At 39.0% G+C, this 20,967-nt stretch overlaps 1 protein-coding gene across 1 annotated transcript in view; it reads right to left on the reverse strand.

Moving 5' to 3' along the window:
• Positions 1–1,621: 1,621 nt before the first annotated feature.
• ap3b1a (adaptor related protein complex 3 subunit beta 1a) overlaps positions 1,622–20,967 on the reverse strand; it is a 45,615-nt gene continuing 26,269 nt past the window's right edge. Inside the window, exons 23-27 of the mRNA XM_056730933.1 lie at positions 15,583–15,811; positions 13,880–13,964; positions 12,045–12,142; positions 8,450–8,588; positions 1,622–2,324 (exon numbers count right to left, since the gene is read on the reverse strand). Coding sequence (XP_056586911.1) covers positions 2,168–2,324; positions 8,450–8,588; positions 12,045–12,142; positions 13,880–13,964; positions 15,583–15,811 — 708 coding nt within the window. The 3' untranslated portion in view covers positions 1,622–2,167. The remainder of the gene's footprint in view (positions 2,325–8,449; positions 8,589–12,044; positions 12,143–13,879; positions 13,965–15,582; positions 15,812–20,967) is intronic.

Here is a 20,967-nt window from a genome sequence, read left to right on the forward strand (position 1 = left end):
TTAGGAATCTTTATTATAAAACTTAAAGGGAGGGATACTTCAGCTCAAAAATGTCATCATTTACTCATTCTCATGTTGTTCAAATGATTCAAAAGAAGATATTTTGATAAAGGTTTTGTATGCATGCAACGGAAGTCAACATCGGTCTTTATGGTTCGGTTACCAATGTTCTTCAAAATGTCGTCTTTTGTGTTCTGCAGAAGAATATCCTACAGGTTTGGAATGGCATGAGGATGAGTAAATGATGAACCCATTTTTTGGGGGGGATGAACAATCACTTAAACAATTGCATAACAGTTTGGAGTCTAATTCGTTTTTACTTCATAACTCTTGTTTCAAAATCCTAAAGCTTTTTAGGTTGATTTCTGGAAATGAGATGGTGAATCCTATTTTTTCACAGCCCATCCTCACATTCCCTCAAACACACACACACACATCTGCAGGGGCTGGTGTGGCCTCTATAGTCATGAATGAGTGCATTCAAGAGCGCTTATGGGAGTGTGTCCTCTGTGACATTAACATTATGATTAATGTGCAAGCTATAGCTGACAGATGATCACACAGCTGTTTAACACACATCTAGACAAACACGCACACACACGCACATCAAAACTAGCTTTTCTTGCCTCAAATGCTTCAATCTAGAAAAAACAGTCTTGGTTGGACATTAGTCACACATCTCAATTTATATCATCGTCTCAAAAATGTCACCATGGCCTTCAGTTTCTTGAGAGTTGCCAACCTGGACTGATGCCCACCTCACAAATGTACACTGAACACTTCATTGGAGTGACCGTTTCATTCAACTCATTTTTTGCCATTGGTGACTGAAGCAACATATACAGTACCATTCATATCTGAAAACACAACAACACACTTCAGGATTGAGCATCTCTTACCACTTTTGATCTTCTCTACGTCAGAGTCAAATCTTCACTTTCAGGTTTTGTTTCAGGATTTAAAAAATCCAGTGTCTTTAAACGTCTTGAGCATTGGTTTTAGATGACCTGCAATTCATCACAAAACCCCCCAAGAAACAAGTATTTCTCTCAAACCTGCTGGATGAATCACATGCCCATTTGTCAGTCATGACATATCAAGTAAACGCATGATCTTCAGAAGCTACTGACATCATCTCCTAAAAAACCTTGAAGAAAACATTTTTAAAGGGACAGTGCAAACAAATACTCCAAATATACTTAAGTTCAGTCACCATCATATTGTTTCAAACTTGTAACTTTCGTTCTTCCATAAAAGAAACACAAAAGTGCAATGCAACTAAATTGCCACACAGGATAATGTCACCATTCCCTTTCACTGTAAGAAGAAAGATGAATTAAAAGTGACCGAAGAAAAGAATCCCGGCTACCATTCCCACAGAAACATTCATCTTTTTGAACTTGTGTACATCATGAAGTCAAATCTTCACATACATGTGTGTGCTTTTTGTCTTGTAGGACTTGTCCTGGAAATCCTACTATACAATGTTGACCCAAAACAAACACAGGGTCATTGCTGTCAGTCTTGACCATTTTGCACTTTAAAGAAGCAAGAAAGTCGTTCAAAAACAACACGAGGAGAGTTTGCATTGTGTCAAACACAAATAAACAAGACCGCTTCCTAGTTTCCATAGGGTTTTTATTCTTGAAGTTGGCAACCGTGAGGGAACTGCGACTCACTAGGAGAGCAGGTCGGGCACTTGGGTTTATAAAGGCACTTCACATACTGTAAATATTCTGAAAAACAAATGTTTTGAATAAGAGAAGATATTCCAGACAGACACCAGCATAAATGCAGAAAATTTGGCAACTTTTTACTGTATTTGCTTTTGACAATATGACTATCTATATACTGTCAGTATGCGTTTGAAAATTTCCTGGAAAATGTAAAGTATTACAGTTTAGCAGCACAGCGATCTGTTCCTACAAGATAAGAAACCCAGGGCAAATTAGATGGAGGAATTCTCAGAGACGATAAAAATAAAACTGTCCAACAACTCAAGAATATCTTCCCAAGACAACAATCCAAATCATGGCAAACTGTAAAGCGTCATTCTAACCCAAAAGGAGCACGCTACATCTATATTATGGCATTTATCTGTGTCTGAACCCTCAGTGTTTGAGGACTGGTGAGGTTTAAGACCTCTAGCTCTCCGCGCTGTGAGTTTCTAGGTGGCGATGTTCGTCAGGGCTGTTTTTAACTGTCGCAGTAACATTGAAGCGATGACGGTTTTCTCCGTGTTAATCGTGATGAGAGCCTCTGAATCCCGCAGGGTGACCGAAACCAGCACCAGAGAACCTGAACTCACTGTCTTACCAGCAAACCTGTAAAAATAAATGATATACAAATATTAGTTTGAATATGAGACAACATGAAATAGTAGACCATTTACTTTTGTGCTAAAACTTTTGTTCGAAAAAGACATTTGTAGCATTCTTTTGGGATATAGTCAATTTAAATCAATTTAATTATGAAATTTAAATCTTTTAGATATTTTATATTTACATTTGGCAGGCGCTTTTATCCAAAGAGACTTGCCATGCATTAAACTATACATGTATGTGGAGTACTGTATGTGGAATCCCTGGGATAGAAACCCAAGACCTTGGCGTTGCTAGACCGTGTTCTGCCCATTGAGCTTCAGGAAATATTTATTTTGTTCCAATGGCTTCTATTGTTTACCTCATTTGTAAGTCACTTTGGAATAAAGCATCTGCTAAATGACTAAATATCAATGTAAATATATACAGCCGCGAAAAAGATTACGAGACAGTTTTTCTGATTTTAAAATGTACTATTTTTAGGTGTGTGTTTAGGATAAATGATCGTTTTTGTTTCATTGTGTCAAATACAAACAGCATTTCTTCCAAATTTCAAATAAAAAGATTGTTTTTTTTGCACTTATTTTCAGAAAATGAAAACTGGAGAAACAGATGAAAATATCAGACCTCAAATACTACAATGAAAACAAGTTCATATTGACTTTTCAGCAACACAACAGTTATATTTCTACCAGTTCAAATATTATTTTGGATAAGATAACCTGGATCTTTATCATAGTTTTCACGTGTCTTGTCATGCTGTCAGTTTCACATCGCTGTTGGATGTCTTTATGTCACTCCTGAGGTTTGATTTTATTGAAATTTAACAGACACTGAACTGGAATGACCACAATACATCCAGAAATGCTGATTTAATGAATATTTGGAAATTCTTTTCACAGCTGTATATATAGACTGGCAACTTATATTAAGTGAGACCGTTTGTAATCTGTAACATAAACTAAATGCCAATAAAATGTAGAATTAAAAAAAACTATGTGAAAAGATGTAGATTCATAAAAATAAAATTGGGAATGGCACCGAAGATTAATATTACCATTATAGCAGGTTGTTAAGCCTCAGTCCAATTTTAAGTTCAAGTAAATAAGTATAAAGTTTCCAATGATGTAAATAACAATAAAAAGATTTATTAAAAAGTACATAAACATCAAAGGAAATATCTAAGACGAATGGAATTATTGTAATCCTCATTATTCGAACTCAATTTGGATAAAAGCCTCAGCTAAATGCCTAAATGTAAATGTAAATATGTGTATCCAAATGTGAGCGTGAGAGACTGAAAGGGTTTGTGTGTGTGTGTGTGTGGTGAAGAGGCATGGCAGTCTATTATCTGGTCTGGTTAAGAAGCTATTAGGGGCTAAGGGACGGACCCCTGTCAATCAAAGAGAAACCCTGCAGCCTCCCACAGACACAGCAGAGGGTCGGGCGGGGGCACGGGACACAATCATCAGTAATAAAGCAAAATATATTCAGAGAAATTACAGGTTTAATTTCAGTTTCAGTGGAGATATTGTTTCTCAATTCACAAACGCTGTGAACATATGTGTCTGTGTTAAGAATGTGCGTGTGATCCTTGCTGTTAAAACCCATCCACAATGAGTCAAAAAACTGAAAATAAAGAAAATTGAAGGGATGATTTAAAGTATACAAGAGAAAGTGAAAAAAAAACTGTGTACTAAAATATTTACAATAGTAAAATGCATTATAGCAATTATACTATAGTGTAGTATAATGAATAAACTGTAGTATACTATAATATTGTGTGGAATTAACAATAGTAAATAGAAAAGTGTAGTAAATATTTACCATAAAATTTGTCTCAACAACACAGTAGTATCTTTAGTTTACGATAGTAAATGGTATAATACACTATAGAATTATATATAAATATGAGGTACGACTTCTCTACAACTTTCTTTTGTAAACGCCTTGAACTTTTGTAAAACTCTCTCCAGTGAGATTAGAACCGCATAACTACCTCTAAAAGAACATAAAAAATAAACTAAATAACAAAAAGGATAAGATCGTGTGCAAGTAAAGAACAAAAAAAATCCGCTCAGTGGGAGAATTCTCAGCGCCCAGTAACTGTGGAAACGTCACAGACTGGAAACACTGGCAACCGCGCACACCGCTTCACTGACAGCGCCGAGACACGACCCCGCGTGACCTCTACGCCCTCGTCCCTCCTTACTGTCTGTCTACCAGTCTCTCTCAGCCACAGGGACCCACGTGCCTGACACACGGCCCATCTGCCTCCCATTTACACACACTATTTTACAACAATGAACTGTTTAGCACAAAACCTCACAAGCGGGGACCCCATTTAGCGGTGAGAGGCATACACCCCCCCTCGACCCACCAGCTCGGGGCCCCTTCTTTTACGTCCCAACTCTCACTCACACAAACACACACACACACACACACACACAATGGCCACCATTTAGCCACGGCAGAATGACACACAAGAGCCATGCTGCTAACCAACTGGAGAGGGGCGTCACATCTGACGATCAGCACGCACACACACACTTTAAAGACAGATGAGCTTAATTATCAACATCTGATTAGCTATATAGATTAGATAGATAGATAGATAGATAGATAGATAGATAGATAGATAGATAGATAGATAGATAGATAGATAGATAGATAGATAGATAGATAGAGTGTGTGTGTGTGTGTGTGTGTGTGTGTGGTGCGGTTCAGGCTGTAAATGGGTCATTGGTATTCTATGCTGTCGTTCACTGGGCCTCTGAACTGGATTAATTGAGGCTGTGGGAAGAAAAGCAAAGCAGAACCCAAATGCTGGGCAGCCGGACCACCATCGATCCACACACATGCTAACACTTGCTCCTAATCAGAGAGAGAGAGAGAGAGAGAGAGAGAGAGAGAGAGAGAGAGAGGTAGAGAGAGAGAGAGAGACAGAGACAGAGAGACAGAGCGCCTCTATTCATAGAGATATGTGGATCTTCTCACAACACTTCTGTTTACACACAACAGTTATAATTCACATTACCAGATCACAAGTCGACCTACATCATGACGGATATATCCAGCTGTTAGATCTATCGCCCAATGTTTGTCCATTTTGAGACGAACAACATTGGCTAGTCACATCAGCATTTGCTGCAAGCTTTTCCTAGTATTTTTTGTATTTTCTACATTTGGGCGTGTAAAGGAGTAAATGCTGGGAGCATGTCTGGGTCAAACATCACCAAGAACCAAAAGAAATTTGGGTTACACTTCAGTATAGGGCGCAGTTCTCACTATTAACATGACTTTTATTGGCATATTGGCTGTTTATTAGTACTTATAAAGCACATATTCTGCATGACCATATTCTACATCCCTGATCCTCCCCAATCCCTAAACCTTATAACTACCTTACTAACTATTAATAAGCCACAAATTAAGAGTTAATTGGGGTAAAAGTCATAGTTAATGTTTTGTCAATAGCGATAATTGCCCCCTATTTGTTACTGTAACATAGTATTTGCTGTAAAGCCTTTGACTCATTAATATTTACATTGTTAATAAATTTGAGTATTAGAGTAGTGCCAATCTAATGACAATCAGTACTTAAAATATTGACAATTACAAAAATAAAAATACAACTCAAACGTAAAATGTATATTTACAGCATTGAGAATTTTGGTTATGAACTTCCATCATTTTAATGCTAAAAATGCATCGAAGCAAATCAATGATGAGAATCAAGTTTATTATGCAAAATCTGACATTTTTCTTCTAAATTTCTTTTAAACTTAAAATTCTTTGAAATTTTGCTTGTGACCTGGACAGCGATTCACATTGCAAATATTGCACACATGCGTGTTGTTTATGTGGTCAAGTGTAGGAATGGCAAACACTGCTAAAACATACATTTATTCATTCAGCAGACGCTTTTACCCAAAACGACTCTCATATAACAGAGCACTTAACATTTTGTCAAAAATGCATAGTTTGTATGCAATACGTTGTTTTGGATAAAAGCGTCTGCCAAATTCACAAATGTGCCACGGTGAATCTTCTGTGTTTTCTCTTTTCCTTTATCTGTCCTCGTGTCTGCAGAGACGGTGTGTGTCATCAATTTCCAAGCGTTCCTGCCAGGTGGGTTTATGTACGAGTGTGTGCTAAGAGTCTTCTGTTCTAATAGAGGTTAATCTGACCAGATGAGTGACCAGATGACCAGATGTCCCTCTAAAAAATGAAGGAGACGCCTCCCCGATCTTCTCTCCACACACACAGCTGGTAACTAACGCACACAATCCACATTTCATGGAATCTAAACAAGAATGCACATTCAATACACTACACGACCAAACGTATGTGGACACTCCCATCAAATAATCATGTTTGACCAGTTCGGTGCATTACAGAAAGACGATATACAGTGAATACGGTGCTTTTAACTTTGAATCTTTTTCCATGTATATGAAGATCTTCAAATAATTAACAAATAAAATGAAACTTCACAGGGGTTTAGATGTGCAGACAGTCTAAGTAATACAAGTTTTGCTAAAACAGTTTGATAAAAACTTTCAGAAGGTTTTTTTCTGAATTCATCCTCTTTTAAGCGTGTCTCAACAATAAATGCAAACTGTTACATCCCTTCCCCTGCTGTCAGCAATCTATTATAAATACTCTTCACATCTCTATTTGCGTCAGCACTAAAATGAAATTAAAACAATGTTTATTTGTCCAGGATGAGTTGGAGCTGTCAGAGTCTATATATTAGGCTACCTAAAGTAAGAAAGACATCTGTACCTGATGAACATCCCCATAAACTAGTCTTCGAGAATGACTTCACTAATTGTTTAGATAACCCACAGATTACACGATACTGGAAACAAACAAAAGTCATTTTCACACAAAATCACAGATCAGAAGGATAAAGAGAATCCTATATGTTTAAGGACTGTAATTGCTGCAATTTAACTGAATTGAAAAGGGAAGAATAGCTTCATGCTCTTGCTGGTGTTTGACAAAAGCAGTGCTGCCCCCTGCTGCGGCACAGAGGAACTGCAACTCACAAAAACCCACAAACCACACAAAAAACGGGTCAGTTAACTCTGATCAGGCCAGCAGGTGACTGTGATGGACACATGCTTGATATACAAGCCAAACACATGACATAAAAGATGTCCAAGTTGGAAGACCATGTATTGAAACTGTGTTGAACTTACACAGCGTGGGGCACTAGAGAAAAGCATAGCCTTGAAAAGTGCTTTCTGGGAAGATAAGGATTTTAGAAATGCTTAAAACTCCATTTAAGCTCCATTGAAGCCGGGCACAAACAAAAACAAAGCTAATCTTAAAAAAAATGAAAGTCAGCTTCGTATAAGTATGAGTGTAAAAGTGCCTTACGGTTTGTGGAGGACGGTTAAAGTTTTTCTTCTGGTATGTCTTTTGAGAAACAGGCGGTGATTGATGACACGGTCTCATTTGCACGATTGCGTATTCCCAATGAAATATAGACCTTTTCCACAGACCTGCGGCCATTGATTTCCACTTAGTCGGTGTGTCCTTGTAAGGAAGATTCTAATGCTTCTCAAGGTGCTTTCAAATTCTCTCATATTTTATAATTAAATTAGGGCATTATCTGCCTTCAGACTGCAGAAAGTCCAGAACAAACATCCCCGTGTTTGTGTGTGTATGTGAGAGAGGACAAAGTGTGTCGGCGAGATGTATGTTTGCGCGTGTAGATAGGAAAGTTCCATTTTAAAGTCCTCTACAAAGTCAAAAAGAGAGCAAATATTTGTGTAGCACAAAGGTTTAAAGCCTAGGGAACACATATTTATAAAAAAAATGAATGGGTCTAGATAAAAGCATCTACCCGTCTAAAGGTAAATATAAAACAAATTCTATCAACTGGAGCTCTGTGGAAAACTCAAAATATAAACTTTTCCAAAATTGCTGACTTTTAAAAAAGTATGTTATACAAACATTTAGGCTTGTTTAAATTTAGCCAATTCTGGAGACATTTTTAGTAAATCTGCCCAAGCAATGTGCGATAATATTTGTTCAAGCCCCTAAAGAGATAAAGCCAATAAAACATACTTTTAAACAACATTTATAAGAAACGGGACATTTTCCTTAAAATGTACCTGTGTATGGTGTTCTGGTCAGACGTTACCACGCCAAGGTTGGCAACAGACACCACCTTCCTGTTTATCGACTGGCTTGAGGCGTTGTCTGGCGCCATGGAGATGGTTGCCGATGACTCATTCATGCCCACCAGCTTACCTGGGCGACACGAAAAAATGTAAGCGAAACGGTTAGAACAGATGCGGATAATAAACAGCTGATTTTGTTTATACTTCGCAAAAATGTGTCTTATCCTTTGAGGGTTTTGGCGATTTTGATGGATACGAACAGATGTGAGACGGCAAAAAATGTTGAAGGAGATAAAGAAAGAGCGAAAAACAGAATTGGGAAATGACGCAAAGCAGGATGAAACCGGTGAGGGTCACACGAGCGCTGCGGCTCAATGAGCACAAACCAGCAGGGCATGGTTTAAAACACTGGAATAAAACCGCAGTCCCTGGTTTGCGGAGTTGAAATATTACATTTGACTTCAACTAAATAAGACTGTGAAGGTTCACCCAAAAATGAAATAATATAATTAAAGCATTTGATAACCCACTAGTACACTTTAGTATTTGCTATAATAAACTATAGAAAATATAAGTATTCTGTAGTATATTAATTACTACACTTTGTTAATCCAAACTAATGCATTCTGTAGTATTAACAGTCGCAGACAATCGGCAATAAATAGTTACATATCAAATAGTATACATTCAAATTTATGGCAAGGTTTAAAAACATTATGGTATATTACGTAAAGAATAGTACAGTGTTTTTATGAGGGATGATCACTATAAGTCTTACAAAAAAGAATCTTCGCACTTTTTCCATATAGTGACAAAGCCACCTAATAAATGCTGTAGAACACTTTAGTATTTACTATAGTAAACTGAAAATGTACTGTAAGTTTACGGTAGCTTACAAATGAGTAGATTTTGTAAATATACACTAAAGTATTCTGCATTTTAACTATCATTATAGTAAACTGTAGTAAAATGAACCTGTCGTAGACTGTAGGTTAGTATAAAATTATACTACAGAATACTAGAGTCTACATTAAGAAATTGACACAAATACTTTAATCCACTACAATGTACTTTATATAACTAAGGTAAAAACTAAAGTATACAGTTAAGTGTGCTTTACAAGTTTGAGATGTAATTTTAATCAAGTTGAGAGCTTTCCCTTACAGATTCGCTTCATATTGCAACTTCCAAACACGAAACTTAAAGGAACTTTATCTACAGGGAAAACGATGATTTTTTATTAAACACGTCTGAGATGCGCATACTTTCATATTTTCCATTCAACAAGCACAGAATAAAGAGGATGGAAGGTTGAAATATTTTGGGCCGTCAGTGAGAGCGTGTGATATTTGCAGGGTGCGTTGGAACACTACACTTGATTAAGCCAAACACAAGCCGAGAACACCACGGCCATGCAGGACATTAGCTAGAGGCGCGTGAATGAGTCTCGTCAAGCGGCGACAAGCGCATAAAAGCAGCGCTCGGCTGTTCCCTAACAAGCGTCTGCGGGAAAACACACACACACAATGTTGCTTAATGCGCCCAAACTAGACTAAATGAAAATGTTGTGTTTCCACTTAAAAAAAGAAAAAACACAGACAGACCCGGAGCTTTTCAGTCTGAAAGGCACAAACGACGGCCCACTTCAGCTTGGCTTTCATACGGCAAGAATGTGAGAGCGTGCGCTAATATGTACACACACACACACGGGTTCGGGGGGTGAGGTTTCTGAGAGTGCTCATTTAAAGTCTTAAATCTGTCCATTAGGGTCCATTGTAGAGAAAATGTGGAGTAAATGAATATAGCGCGGCTTATGCTAAAAGCCTTTGCCACGGCAACCAATTAAGAATAAATGATTGGCTATAAAAAGCGCCTCACTTCCTGTTCCCCGTCTGTAAATAGTGAGGCGGGAGGCACTCTCTCCGCTCATTAAAATGTGTTCGCGAGTGTGTTGTCCTGAGTAAAGGTATAGGTGCTCTCTAAAAAGACAAGGCAGGAATCCATTGAGCGCAAATGAAAAATCAAACCCGCTGTTTCTTTCGTCGAGCGCCTGCTTCATTATGTCGGCCTAATGTTGGGCCAGAAAGCAGAAAGGGCATCTGAACGAGCCAGGTGTGTGTGTGCTTCGATCCCCAAAGGCGTGCCGAGCGCTAAACCAAGTTTGTGTGTTTTGTTTTATTAGCTGGAACGCTTTGTAGCATCAATGATAAAGGGAACGATTTGATTAGAACCCGTTTGGTTTCTGTGTTGCTAAAAAATAATGCTGTTTTCCAAACACTTAAGCTTGTCGGACAAACCCAGATCCCACCCTTAACTCCCAGCGTGCCATTAGCAAGCGCGAAAGGCCTGAGAACAGATGCAGATTAGTCACACAAAGGTCACGGGTTCCATTCCTGGGGAACACACGCACTCATAAAACGTACGGCTTGAATGCACTGTAAGTGACTTTGGATAGAAGCGTCTGCCAAATGCATAAATTGTCAAACTGTGTTATTTCCCGCTTAACCGCTTAGCTTCCAGCTCTCTGAAGGACCCCCGGGTCGCTGCGGTGAACAGGTCGAGAACGCCCGGTCCAGTCTCCACGGACAACTTGTCGCAGCTTTCAGAGTGGATGCCGTCATGTGAAGTGCATGCGCGTCAGATTTAACTGTCAGCTCTTTCTGCATCGCCGGTTACATTCAGAGGGACGCTATTACAGCAGAGATAGCGTGTTTAAATAAACAGATTTAAAAGTATAGAGCCGCTTTATTTGGAGCTTTTTCTGTACCGCACGCCTGCCACCAGCATTTAGACTGTTCATCAACAAAACCACGCGGTTGGAGATGTGTGCTGGTCTCTGGAGGGAGTCGGGACTGTATGAACGGAGCAATATATCAAATATTAACAATATGTGACATACGTTGGATTAAGGGTGTGTTCACACTTGGCAGGTTTGGTTCAATTAAAATCAATTCTGATGAAATTGCTGGATTTAGTATTGTTTCGGTTATCGAAATTTTGGTGTGCTGCAGACAAGCAGACCGAGACAATTTCTGGAGCTGTCTTGATTCAATTTTAACACCTATGAGCTCTTTGTGAAATCTCGGCTGGTGTGATGTCTTGTATATGTTTACCATGAATGTTCAAGCTTAGCATCTTTTTGGATGTTCTATAAGTTCCACCTCAAAATACACATCATAGAAGGTGAGCAATCAGGTTGGAAGCTTATGGCTTTAGGTTCGGTAGGTGCAAAAAATGCCAGTGTGAACACCAACCCGGGATAAATGTATCATCTTCTTTTTGGTCCGGAACAAAAGCACCAAGAGAACCAAACACGGAATGTGAACACAGCCTAAAATTATTACATTTATCAGTATGTGTTCCCTGAAAACTGAAAGCACGACTTTTAATTTAAATAAAATAAAATAAAAACATAAACAAATAATAATGATAATAATAAATAAAATGTATATAAATAATAAATAAAAAAAAATAAGAAATATGAAATATTTGTAATAAGAAATATTTGAAAAATATTAAGCCATATCACCAAGACAACTTTTGGATTGTTCTGTTTTGTCAAGGTCTTTAAGTGTGTTTGCATTACTTTGCTCTTTGGTGAAGTCCGGTTCACTCATGGTGACGGGCAGCAGTAGTTCTCCCACCGCAGGCTGGATGGACACACTAAATTCATCCTCTTTTGTACTGCAGAGGTGAAAGAACACAACCATCAGGTCCCAACACTACAGCGTATATCTGTCCATCTCCCTTTCCTGCTTTACTTTTTTATATTAAAAGTGGCGTTTGTAATTTCCGATCCCAAAACACAAGTGCAAAATAACAATAGTATTCCCTGCCTTGTCTCCCATTGTTTGGACAAACAGATGAACTCGCTGTATCTGCTCGATTGCAAAATGCAACATTTTCATACAAAAAAGAGCAATAACAATCATACAAACATTATTTTACATTATTCAATCACTCAAACGTTTTTTTCATCTCATGCATATTTAACAATAAAGCAGTAAAGCAATGCACGGAAGTTGTAACAGTGTTTTACAGTTTTTAAACAAGTAACAACAACTGTGTGAAAGACAGGAACCTTATCTGTGTTTTCTCTTTTTTGCGCCCTCTCTCCTCCCAAAAGAGTAAAAGAATCAAGTTATCGATTGTCAGGTTTGCCAATTTAACTTTGTAACTAACCAATTAGTTGAGAAACAGAAGCGTTATTACTATCCCACCGGATCAATCATTACTGATCCCGAGGCAGACGGGGATAAAAGAAAGAGGGAGAGAGCAAAGATGAAATGATAATAAAGTCATTTCTATTTTCATATTCGTATTGATTAACATCATCACTGTTTGTGTAGGTGGCGTGCCATAGGAAAGAAGGCCGATAAGACAGAAATCTAACATTAGTCCCTTCATGAAGAAGGGCAGGCCGGGAAATAGGAAGCCAATAGGGAGCGGGTGTACAGGGTCGCCACGGAGATCAGGTGATGAGGGGAAACGGGCGTGAAAAGATACAGAGAACGAATAATAGCAGGCAAGGGATCACGGCCTAAAGTAAATCCAGGTATTTCGTCCTAATGCGGCGTAATCTTTTGATGCCGTGGAATTCAGAGGGACCGAATCCCTCCTTAAAGCAACTCCCCGAGCAGGCCTGACCCGCGCCCACGCGTCCCCATGTCATTGAACTCACATTGGCTCCATTAGTGCACATAATCTACCGGTCGCTCGCTCGTCCCTTGCTCGGCTGTTTATGGTGATGTTATTCACGCCCGGCTATTTCACTGTATCGATCACATAAGCCTCCGGCGTAATCGAAAAAAGAGAAAACAATTACAAGCTTTGTGGAGAAGCGTAATCGCTCCAAATTAGATTATTTAAAAAATGTAATGCATATTATTACTAACCACGCTATTCGGTAATAATTTATTTTTAAGGGACGCATTGGAGAGGGGAGCGATTCCTTTGGTCTTCTTTTTGCATGTGTAAGGATAATGAATAAACGGTAATTTAATCTGTATAATGACATGCCAACCCCATCACGATGTGATAGCAGTGCGAGAACTAATACTTTTGGTCTTGTCCTGTTTTTTTTTTAATAGAAAACAGATTGTCTGGGCCGTCAGATATCCATGATTTGAGGGTGTAGAAAAAATTGGCTAGAGGAATAGTTCACCCCGAAACGACAATTCTTTAATTATTCTCATGTCGTGTCAAACTTGAAGTCTTCTGCAGAACACAAAAAAAGCTATTTTGAAGAATGTCGGTAACCAAAGCACATCAGACCCCGTTGACTTCCATTGTAAGGACACAAAACCACCAAGACGTTCCTCTAAATATCTTCTTTTGTGTTCCACAGAAGATCCTGTCACTTACAGGTTTTAAGAAACATGAAGGTAAAATAATGATGACAATATTTGTTCATATTCTCACCAGAGCTGGAAGTTCGCTGCCTGTGTGGAATCATTGAAGTCCGCGCCCATGGACACAGTTACGGATGCCTGCGGCTCCAAACGCTCTGAAGAGATAGAGAAAACGTCTGAAGAAGCGAGATATGACACTTACATTTATATATCTATCAATCTAAATCCATAGGGAGAAGAGCAGGAGAGATAGAAAATGGATGAACAGATGCATGAATGTCAAAGCATTGAGTTTAACATCACTGTAGATCTGAAAACACAAGAGAAGTGCTTCTCAACCTGTGAAGGTTTTAAAAAACGTGATACATCAATTATATTTATAATCATCATTATTAAGGACAAAAAGCACAAAAACTGAATTATTTAACTAACTCGAATGAATAATTTGAAACGTATCGGCTTTGTATCAGTGTACAAAACTACAGTACAGAAAAAGGAGAGATCAGTGGTTTAAGACGGGAGCAACAAAAGGAAAACAAATGAGACTTTGTGATGACAGTAGTGCTGAAGGACTGTAAAAATGTTAAAGAACCTGGAAAATTTGAGAAGCACGGCTATGGAGAAAGAGCGTGAATGTATTCCTCTCCCTCCCCGGCCATGAAATGAATCAGTGCGATGCTTTATCAACACGAGCACGGGTCAATTTCATGTTATAAAACCCTGATGTGTGAATGACGAAGAGCTGCTTTGTATCTTCGGAGGTGGCAGAAAAATTGAGAAACACAGAAAACATTGAGAATGTATGTGCGTGTCTGATGAGAGGAGCTCTACTAAACGATACACCGGCTGAAATCAGATAGATTATCATGGCTGAGAGAAAGAAAGAGAGCGAGAGAGAGAGAGAGAGAGAGAGAGAGAGAATAGAGAGAGAGAGAGAGAGAGAAAGAAAGAAAGAGAGAGAATGAGAGAGAGGGAGAGAGATAGAGAGAGAGAGAGTGACAGAGAGAAAGAAAGAAAAATAAAAAGAGAAAGAGAGAGAGAAAGAAAGAAAGAAAGAGAGAGAGAGAGAGAGAGAGAGAGACAGAAAGAAAGAAAGAGAGAAAGAGAAAAATAGACAGAAAGAGAGAGAAACAGAGAGAGAGAGAGAGAGAGAGAGTGACAGAGAGAGTGACAGAGAGAAAGAAAGAAAAATAAAAAGAGAGAAAGAGAGAAAGAAAGAAAGAAAGAGAGAGAGAGAGAGAGAGAGAGAGAGAGAGAGAAGAAAGAAAGAAAGAAAGAAAGAAAGAGAGAGAGAAAGAAAGAGAGACTGAAAGAAAGAAAGAAAGAAAGAAAGAAAGAAAGAAAGAGAAAAATAGACCGAGAGAAAAAGAGAGAGAGACACAAGACTGAGAGAGGTCAAAGACTGCTTGCTAGACACATCTTGGTAATTTTGTCTCTGTCTCTTAACTTTCGCTAAATACTTAATAAATACATTTACAAATGCAAATTTATTTATCTCTAATCGCTTAAAAATGTCATGTTTTCAATTAAATTCTCTAATGATGTTGGTGTTTTACCAATACAGTTAGAATGTCGTTTTTTATGCTCACATTCTCTCATCCGCCCATTTTCGTTACTGCATCTTTAAGGCTTGAGGATGTAAATGACCTCTCTATCGATCGACTGACCCCGATAACAGACACCGACAGACAAAACTCTCCAGTTCCAAAAGCGCAAGGAAATGTTCTCCTTTCATTACGCATTCAGAAGCTCTGGCTTTATTGACCCTCTCACCGATCGTGTTAAAGCGATGGATGTCCTGTCCGGTGGAACTCCGCTCTGAGATGTGGATGTTCTCCAGGGTTTGGTCACTACTGTTGCTTAGCGTCAGCTGCAGTGATACCATGTTGTTGCCATAGATACAAGGCTGCCGGGTGAAGCGGTACTGGGCGGACAGACCTTTACCCGTCATCCTGTGGAGGAGATCATGGGAGGTTTCCGGCACAAACACAGGAGAACTGGCCTGGAGGGAAACAAACGCACAACGTCAAACTGACAGGCAGGAAAATACACAAGGATGAAAAGGACACCTGCGTTTGCTGAACATGTAACCCAGGTGTATCAAAACAATATTGGTAATTATGAACCGCTGTAGTGCCTTCTGGGTAAAAACTGGATTCTTAAAGGTCAACAGTGTAGTTTTCTTTCCTAATAATTTTTGGCATCATTTTTTTTGACCCATTCAATGTTTTGTTGACTTTTGCCACAAATATTACCCTGGTTTGGTGATCCAGGGTCTTATATTATATTATATTAAATTTAAACTACTCAACAGTTTTGGATTCTTTAAGTTTGGGCCCCAAACATTTGTTAATGCCATTGCCATTAAAACGGACTATAAGAAAAGAGCATGAAGATATTTATTAATTTTGCAAACGTTGTAGGTGAACACACAACAGAGACATAGAAATGACAGAATATACTTCACCTTTACACCCTAAAACATTATGTTCACATGAAAGACACATTATCGCTCCAAAGCACACACAAAAATTAAATCCTGCATTTTCCCATTTCATCCTATTAAACCGCCTTTTTAACTTTTCATCTTAATGTAAAATCTCTTTCACACAGAAGACATGGCGAGAGAGAGCTATGGCTATTTTCATTATGAGAATATCAGTAAAGCATTAGAGCAACCTTAGTTAAATGCATGTATAACATTAGAGAAATAATACTGGATTAATCTTAATGTTGTAAGAATGGAAAATCTTATTGAAGTTTGAAATGCAGAGGCTATGCTTGTTGGCAATGTGTCGTAATGCATCCCAGCGGTCTAAATTGGAATATGTCACCCCCAAATCTTTTACACCCCTGGTGAAAATAACAAGTCTGGTTAGAAAATTGCACATGTTGTTCTCTACCAGCCACAGAACTTGAGGTGTCATTCATGACCCTGGCACACACACACAACTCATCTTAAAGTCCTCAAGTCCTCGTGAACCGGACGTTGTGATAATTTTTACTTCCATATTTTGCCGCATTTCGGAGTGAAATGGATTTACAGTTAAAGGGGAGGAGTTAACAGATGCTCCGCCCAAGCCATCTAACATAGGTCATCTAAATTGGATAGTCATTACAGGGCGGAAGTGCATTTCAGATTTTTACTATAGATTATGAGTGCACACTATTTTTAAAAATAGAATGACCCACATTGATCAACTATTTACAATAAGCGCTCTAAAAATGTATGTAGAAATGTCATTTTTTATTTCACTGGGACTTTAAGGATTTAAACAAGCCCCTAAGCACTACCTACCATATATTATTATTTATCCAGATAATACCAACAGAATATCGTCCATCGAACCAGACAAATTATCCTCTATCGCAAACGTACATTATCGTATGTCCCTGATCAAAATGATCCCCGCTTTCTCACTTCGCCTCGAGAAAATCAGTGTATTGTCCCCCAAAAAAGGCAAAGGCAAGCGTCACGGCTGAATAGCACCCTGTCTGCCGGTGATATGACGAGTGTGGAAGGACCTCTGACGTCTCAATGCATTAGCTCTGAATCTCTGGATTCTCTCTACCCTCCTGTGACAGCAGAACAGATCGCCTGCTGATGGCAGTTTTCTGGCTCTACACGGCGTCGCCGAACACCTGGACAGCAATGACATTTCAGCCTGCTATTTATTTATTGGCTCTGGCTTTGTCTTCTACACCAGCAAATCCCTCCAAGCTATAGAGTCCACCTGCATTCGCAGGTCAAAAATATTGCACGGAGAATAAAACCAAAATACACAATTAGAAATGGCATTGTTTTTCCTTTTGCTGTAAAATCTGATGATGCGTAAAATGTGTTTAAGGAAAAGTTCACACAAAAATTATAATTTGTCATCTTTTATTCACCCAAATGTTGTTCGAAACCTGAATTTCACTTTAAAACACAAAAGAAGATATTTTGAGAAATGTTTCGGACAATGGAAGTCAATGGTGGTTGCTTATGAAAAATCTCTTCGTTTGTGTCCTGCAGAAGAATGAAAGTCATAGGATGAATCAAAATCCCAACAGATCCCATGACGGCACCTTCATAACATTCAAATACAGTCACGGACAGCATAACTAAATCAAGACAAACCAAAATGAAACTGATTTAAAACACCAATCTGGTACTTTGTATATCTGAAACTGGCGCTATATAAACAGCAGTTGTGTGTGGCTAAAACAAGCTCTGGACGAGTCACATCCCGTTAAAAGCACTCTTAAAACAAACACACACATAGTGCATGAATTTATCGCTGTGCTTTGGAGGTGTCAATGCAGTCTGTGTTGATAAAAGTAGCCGTAATGTTTACGGCATCTCCAACAGTTAGATTTACACACACACAGGTTGTATCCACCATTTCACCATAAGCATTCCCATCTATGTACTCAAGGACTGGACAAGCCAATATACAACACAACACCGCTTATGATCACCAATATAACACACACACACACTTTGTGTCCTATAAAGCCCTCAACTCTCTGGGCGGTTCAAGAGTAAATAACAGACAGAGAGGAGTAACCTTGACCGAGCCATATCACACACACACACACACGCAGGGAAACGTCTCTCCGGTGTGAAGGGGAGTCTGATTGAGGGGCTCTATTATGGATGAGCTTAACGGAAACCTCAGTGATGGATGACAACCCGATCTAGTCACCTTCACATCCCAGTATCTCCCAGCATCCTCTCTGTCCAGTCGCCGCCCCAAACCCGCTGACAGATGCAAAACGCATGGGCCAGCCAGGATGGAGAGAGAAAGAGAGAGAGCGTAAAGGGAAAGAATGAAAGGATATCCAGAGGACAGCAGGACGTGTAGCGGACGGAATTAAAAATCTATTTTCTATTTCTCTTTGAAATCTAATTCGTTTGTTTATAAGACACATACAGTAAGTGCACGCTGTCTGTCTGGCGTCTCCAGAGAAAAATGTCATATAGAGCAATGGTGTTTTTGCGTTGCATTGATTCTGTCAGATGTTAAAAGTTACCGTGATTTATGGTTTAGGTTTCAAAATAATCGTAATGTGTTTCTATGAAGTTTTGCATCAACACCACTTCGTAGTGTATAAAAGTGTATAGTTAAAAATGTACAATCTTTCTTGTAATAAATGTCCCTTGTTATAAAGTGCACGATTCATCACTACAAAGTTTTCTAAGAGAAGCTTGTTTTATTTACATATTGGTCGCCGTCCTTCCATAACTTAGGATGTTTCAATTCGCTATGGAAAAACACTGTATTTTTTAAATCCTTAAATACAGTGCACTCTTTTATTTATTTATTGGTTCGATATTTGCAAAAACAGTTGACAAACGTAAAGGGTGACTAATAATAATGATTTATGGCAACAAAAAAAAAAATCACGAAATACAAGGATTCAGAAGGACAACAGCAATAATCCTTCTTCCACACGTAATAGCTTTTCTTTTAACACAACCGTGGCGAAATAAAATCTCATTAACCAGCTGAAATTTACAGTAACAAAATCCTTGAGGAAAACGTCATGTGCCATGCAAAACCAGTTAGGATGCTGCGAGTGGTTGCCAGGGCAACACCACGCAGGTGCCAAAAACTGTTCCGAGTGGCTTTTAGCACCTTGCTAGGCTCAGGTCCGGTAGTAAATGATTTTTACATCGCACAAATAAGTCCAATCTCCTATAAAAGTGGCAGCACATACAGTTCCAGACAAGCCACAAAATGTGAGTAATAACACACGTCTATAGCACACATGGTTTGAAAAAAATACAGATATGGAAGTCAAATGCAAATGTCAATTCCTTCATATTAAAAATGTCCAATTCATTTTTTTTTTAAAACAGGTAAAACAAACTATGCAATGGTTAGTCAACCAAAATACTGCCCATGCATGCTTTTACTGTCCAAACTTAAAATAAAAATAAAATAAACATACAACAAATTTCAACAAATTGTTTATTTAATACAATTATAAAAATACAATAAAATATATTAATAAGAAAGTTAGGTTTGGGCCAGGCGCTTGCATCCAATGAAACCGTCTATAGAAAACCAATGCGATATGCAAGAAGCAATATGCTAAATCTCACTCAAAACGGCACTAAAATATATTTAAAAGTAAAATGTATTTAAATGGACATAAACATCCATCTCTCTCTGATATCTGCATCGACCCCCAACTTACACTCTTCACAACTTCTTGAGGTGTTAAAATCAGTCTGTTACTGCAATCCATTGTGTCAAACCTAATGGAATATGCACACTTGCAATGTTTTGATCATTTCGATATATCTTTCAGCCTCAACACACACAAAAACAAAATGTCAATCAATCACCACAGGACAGCAAACAGAAATACACAAACTAAAGGCAAATTAAGCTCAGACACATTGTGAAATGACCACACTTTGTATGTGGCCAGCATTGAACGTGTGTTTGATTGACAGCACGAGTCGGCGTCTCCGCGTGCGTTTCTACCTTGCTGCTGAGTCATAATGAGGACGGCACTGAGCGTGCTCCGAGAAGAACGAGGTCACCGCGGCAACGCCGACCGGCTGATGGGCACCAAATGAACAAATTATGACGCGGCCCTCGGATTGTGATGGGGTCAAACGCCCCCCACCCCGTGCTCAGCCCGCTCTCGCCCTCATTCGCCCCCCGCTCGCCCTACACTGACAGTTCAATTTCCCTCTAACGCCCCACGTACGCCCCCCATTCGCCCCGCGCTAATTATGAATGAAAAGTTATCAGGCGGCTCCCCCGAGCGCACGCTTAAACAGTATTTCAGAGCAGATCCGCACGTCAAAATGTTATTAGAGACGGGAGAAGGCGAGGAAGATAGCTTGCACGCTGACCCCGGATCAGCTAAATACCACTGCTAACCATCCCAGAATGCATTGGAGTGTCTCTCTATTTCACACACGGTTATTTCATCTCTATCCGTGCCGCACACACATACACACACACACGGTCATGTCGTATGAATATATTTTCATATATCTGCATGCACACAAACACGCAGACGGCTAAAAAAGGCCAGACGTGTGACGCGACACATAATAAAGGACAACGTTTGAATGCATGTATGTGCTCGAGGGTGAGAGATGAGGTTTATCCACCGTGACTAAGATTATAGCGGCCTGTAATGTATTTATGC

Source organism: Triplophysa dalaica, chromosome 19, assembly GCF_015846415.1.
Source record: "Triplophysa dalaica isolate WHDGS20190420 chromosome 19, ASM1584641v1, whole genome shotgun sequence".
NCBI classification, from domain to species: domain Eukaryota; kingdom Metazoa; phylum Chordata; class Actinopteri; order Cypriniformes; family Nemacheilidae; genus Triplophysa; species Triplophysa dalaica.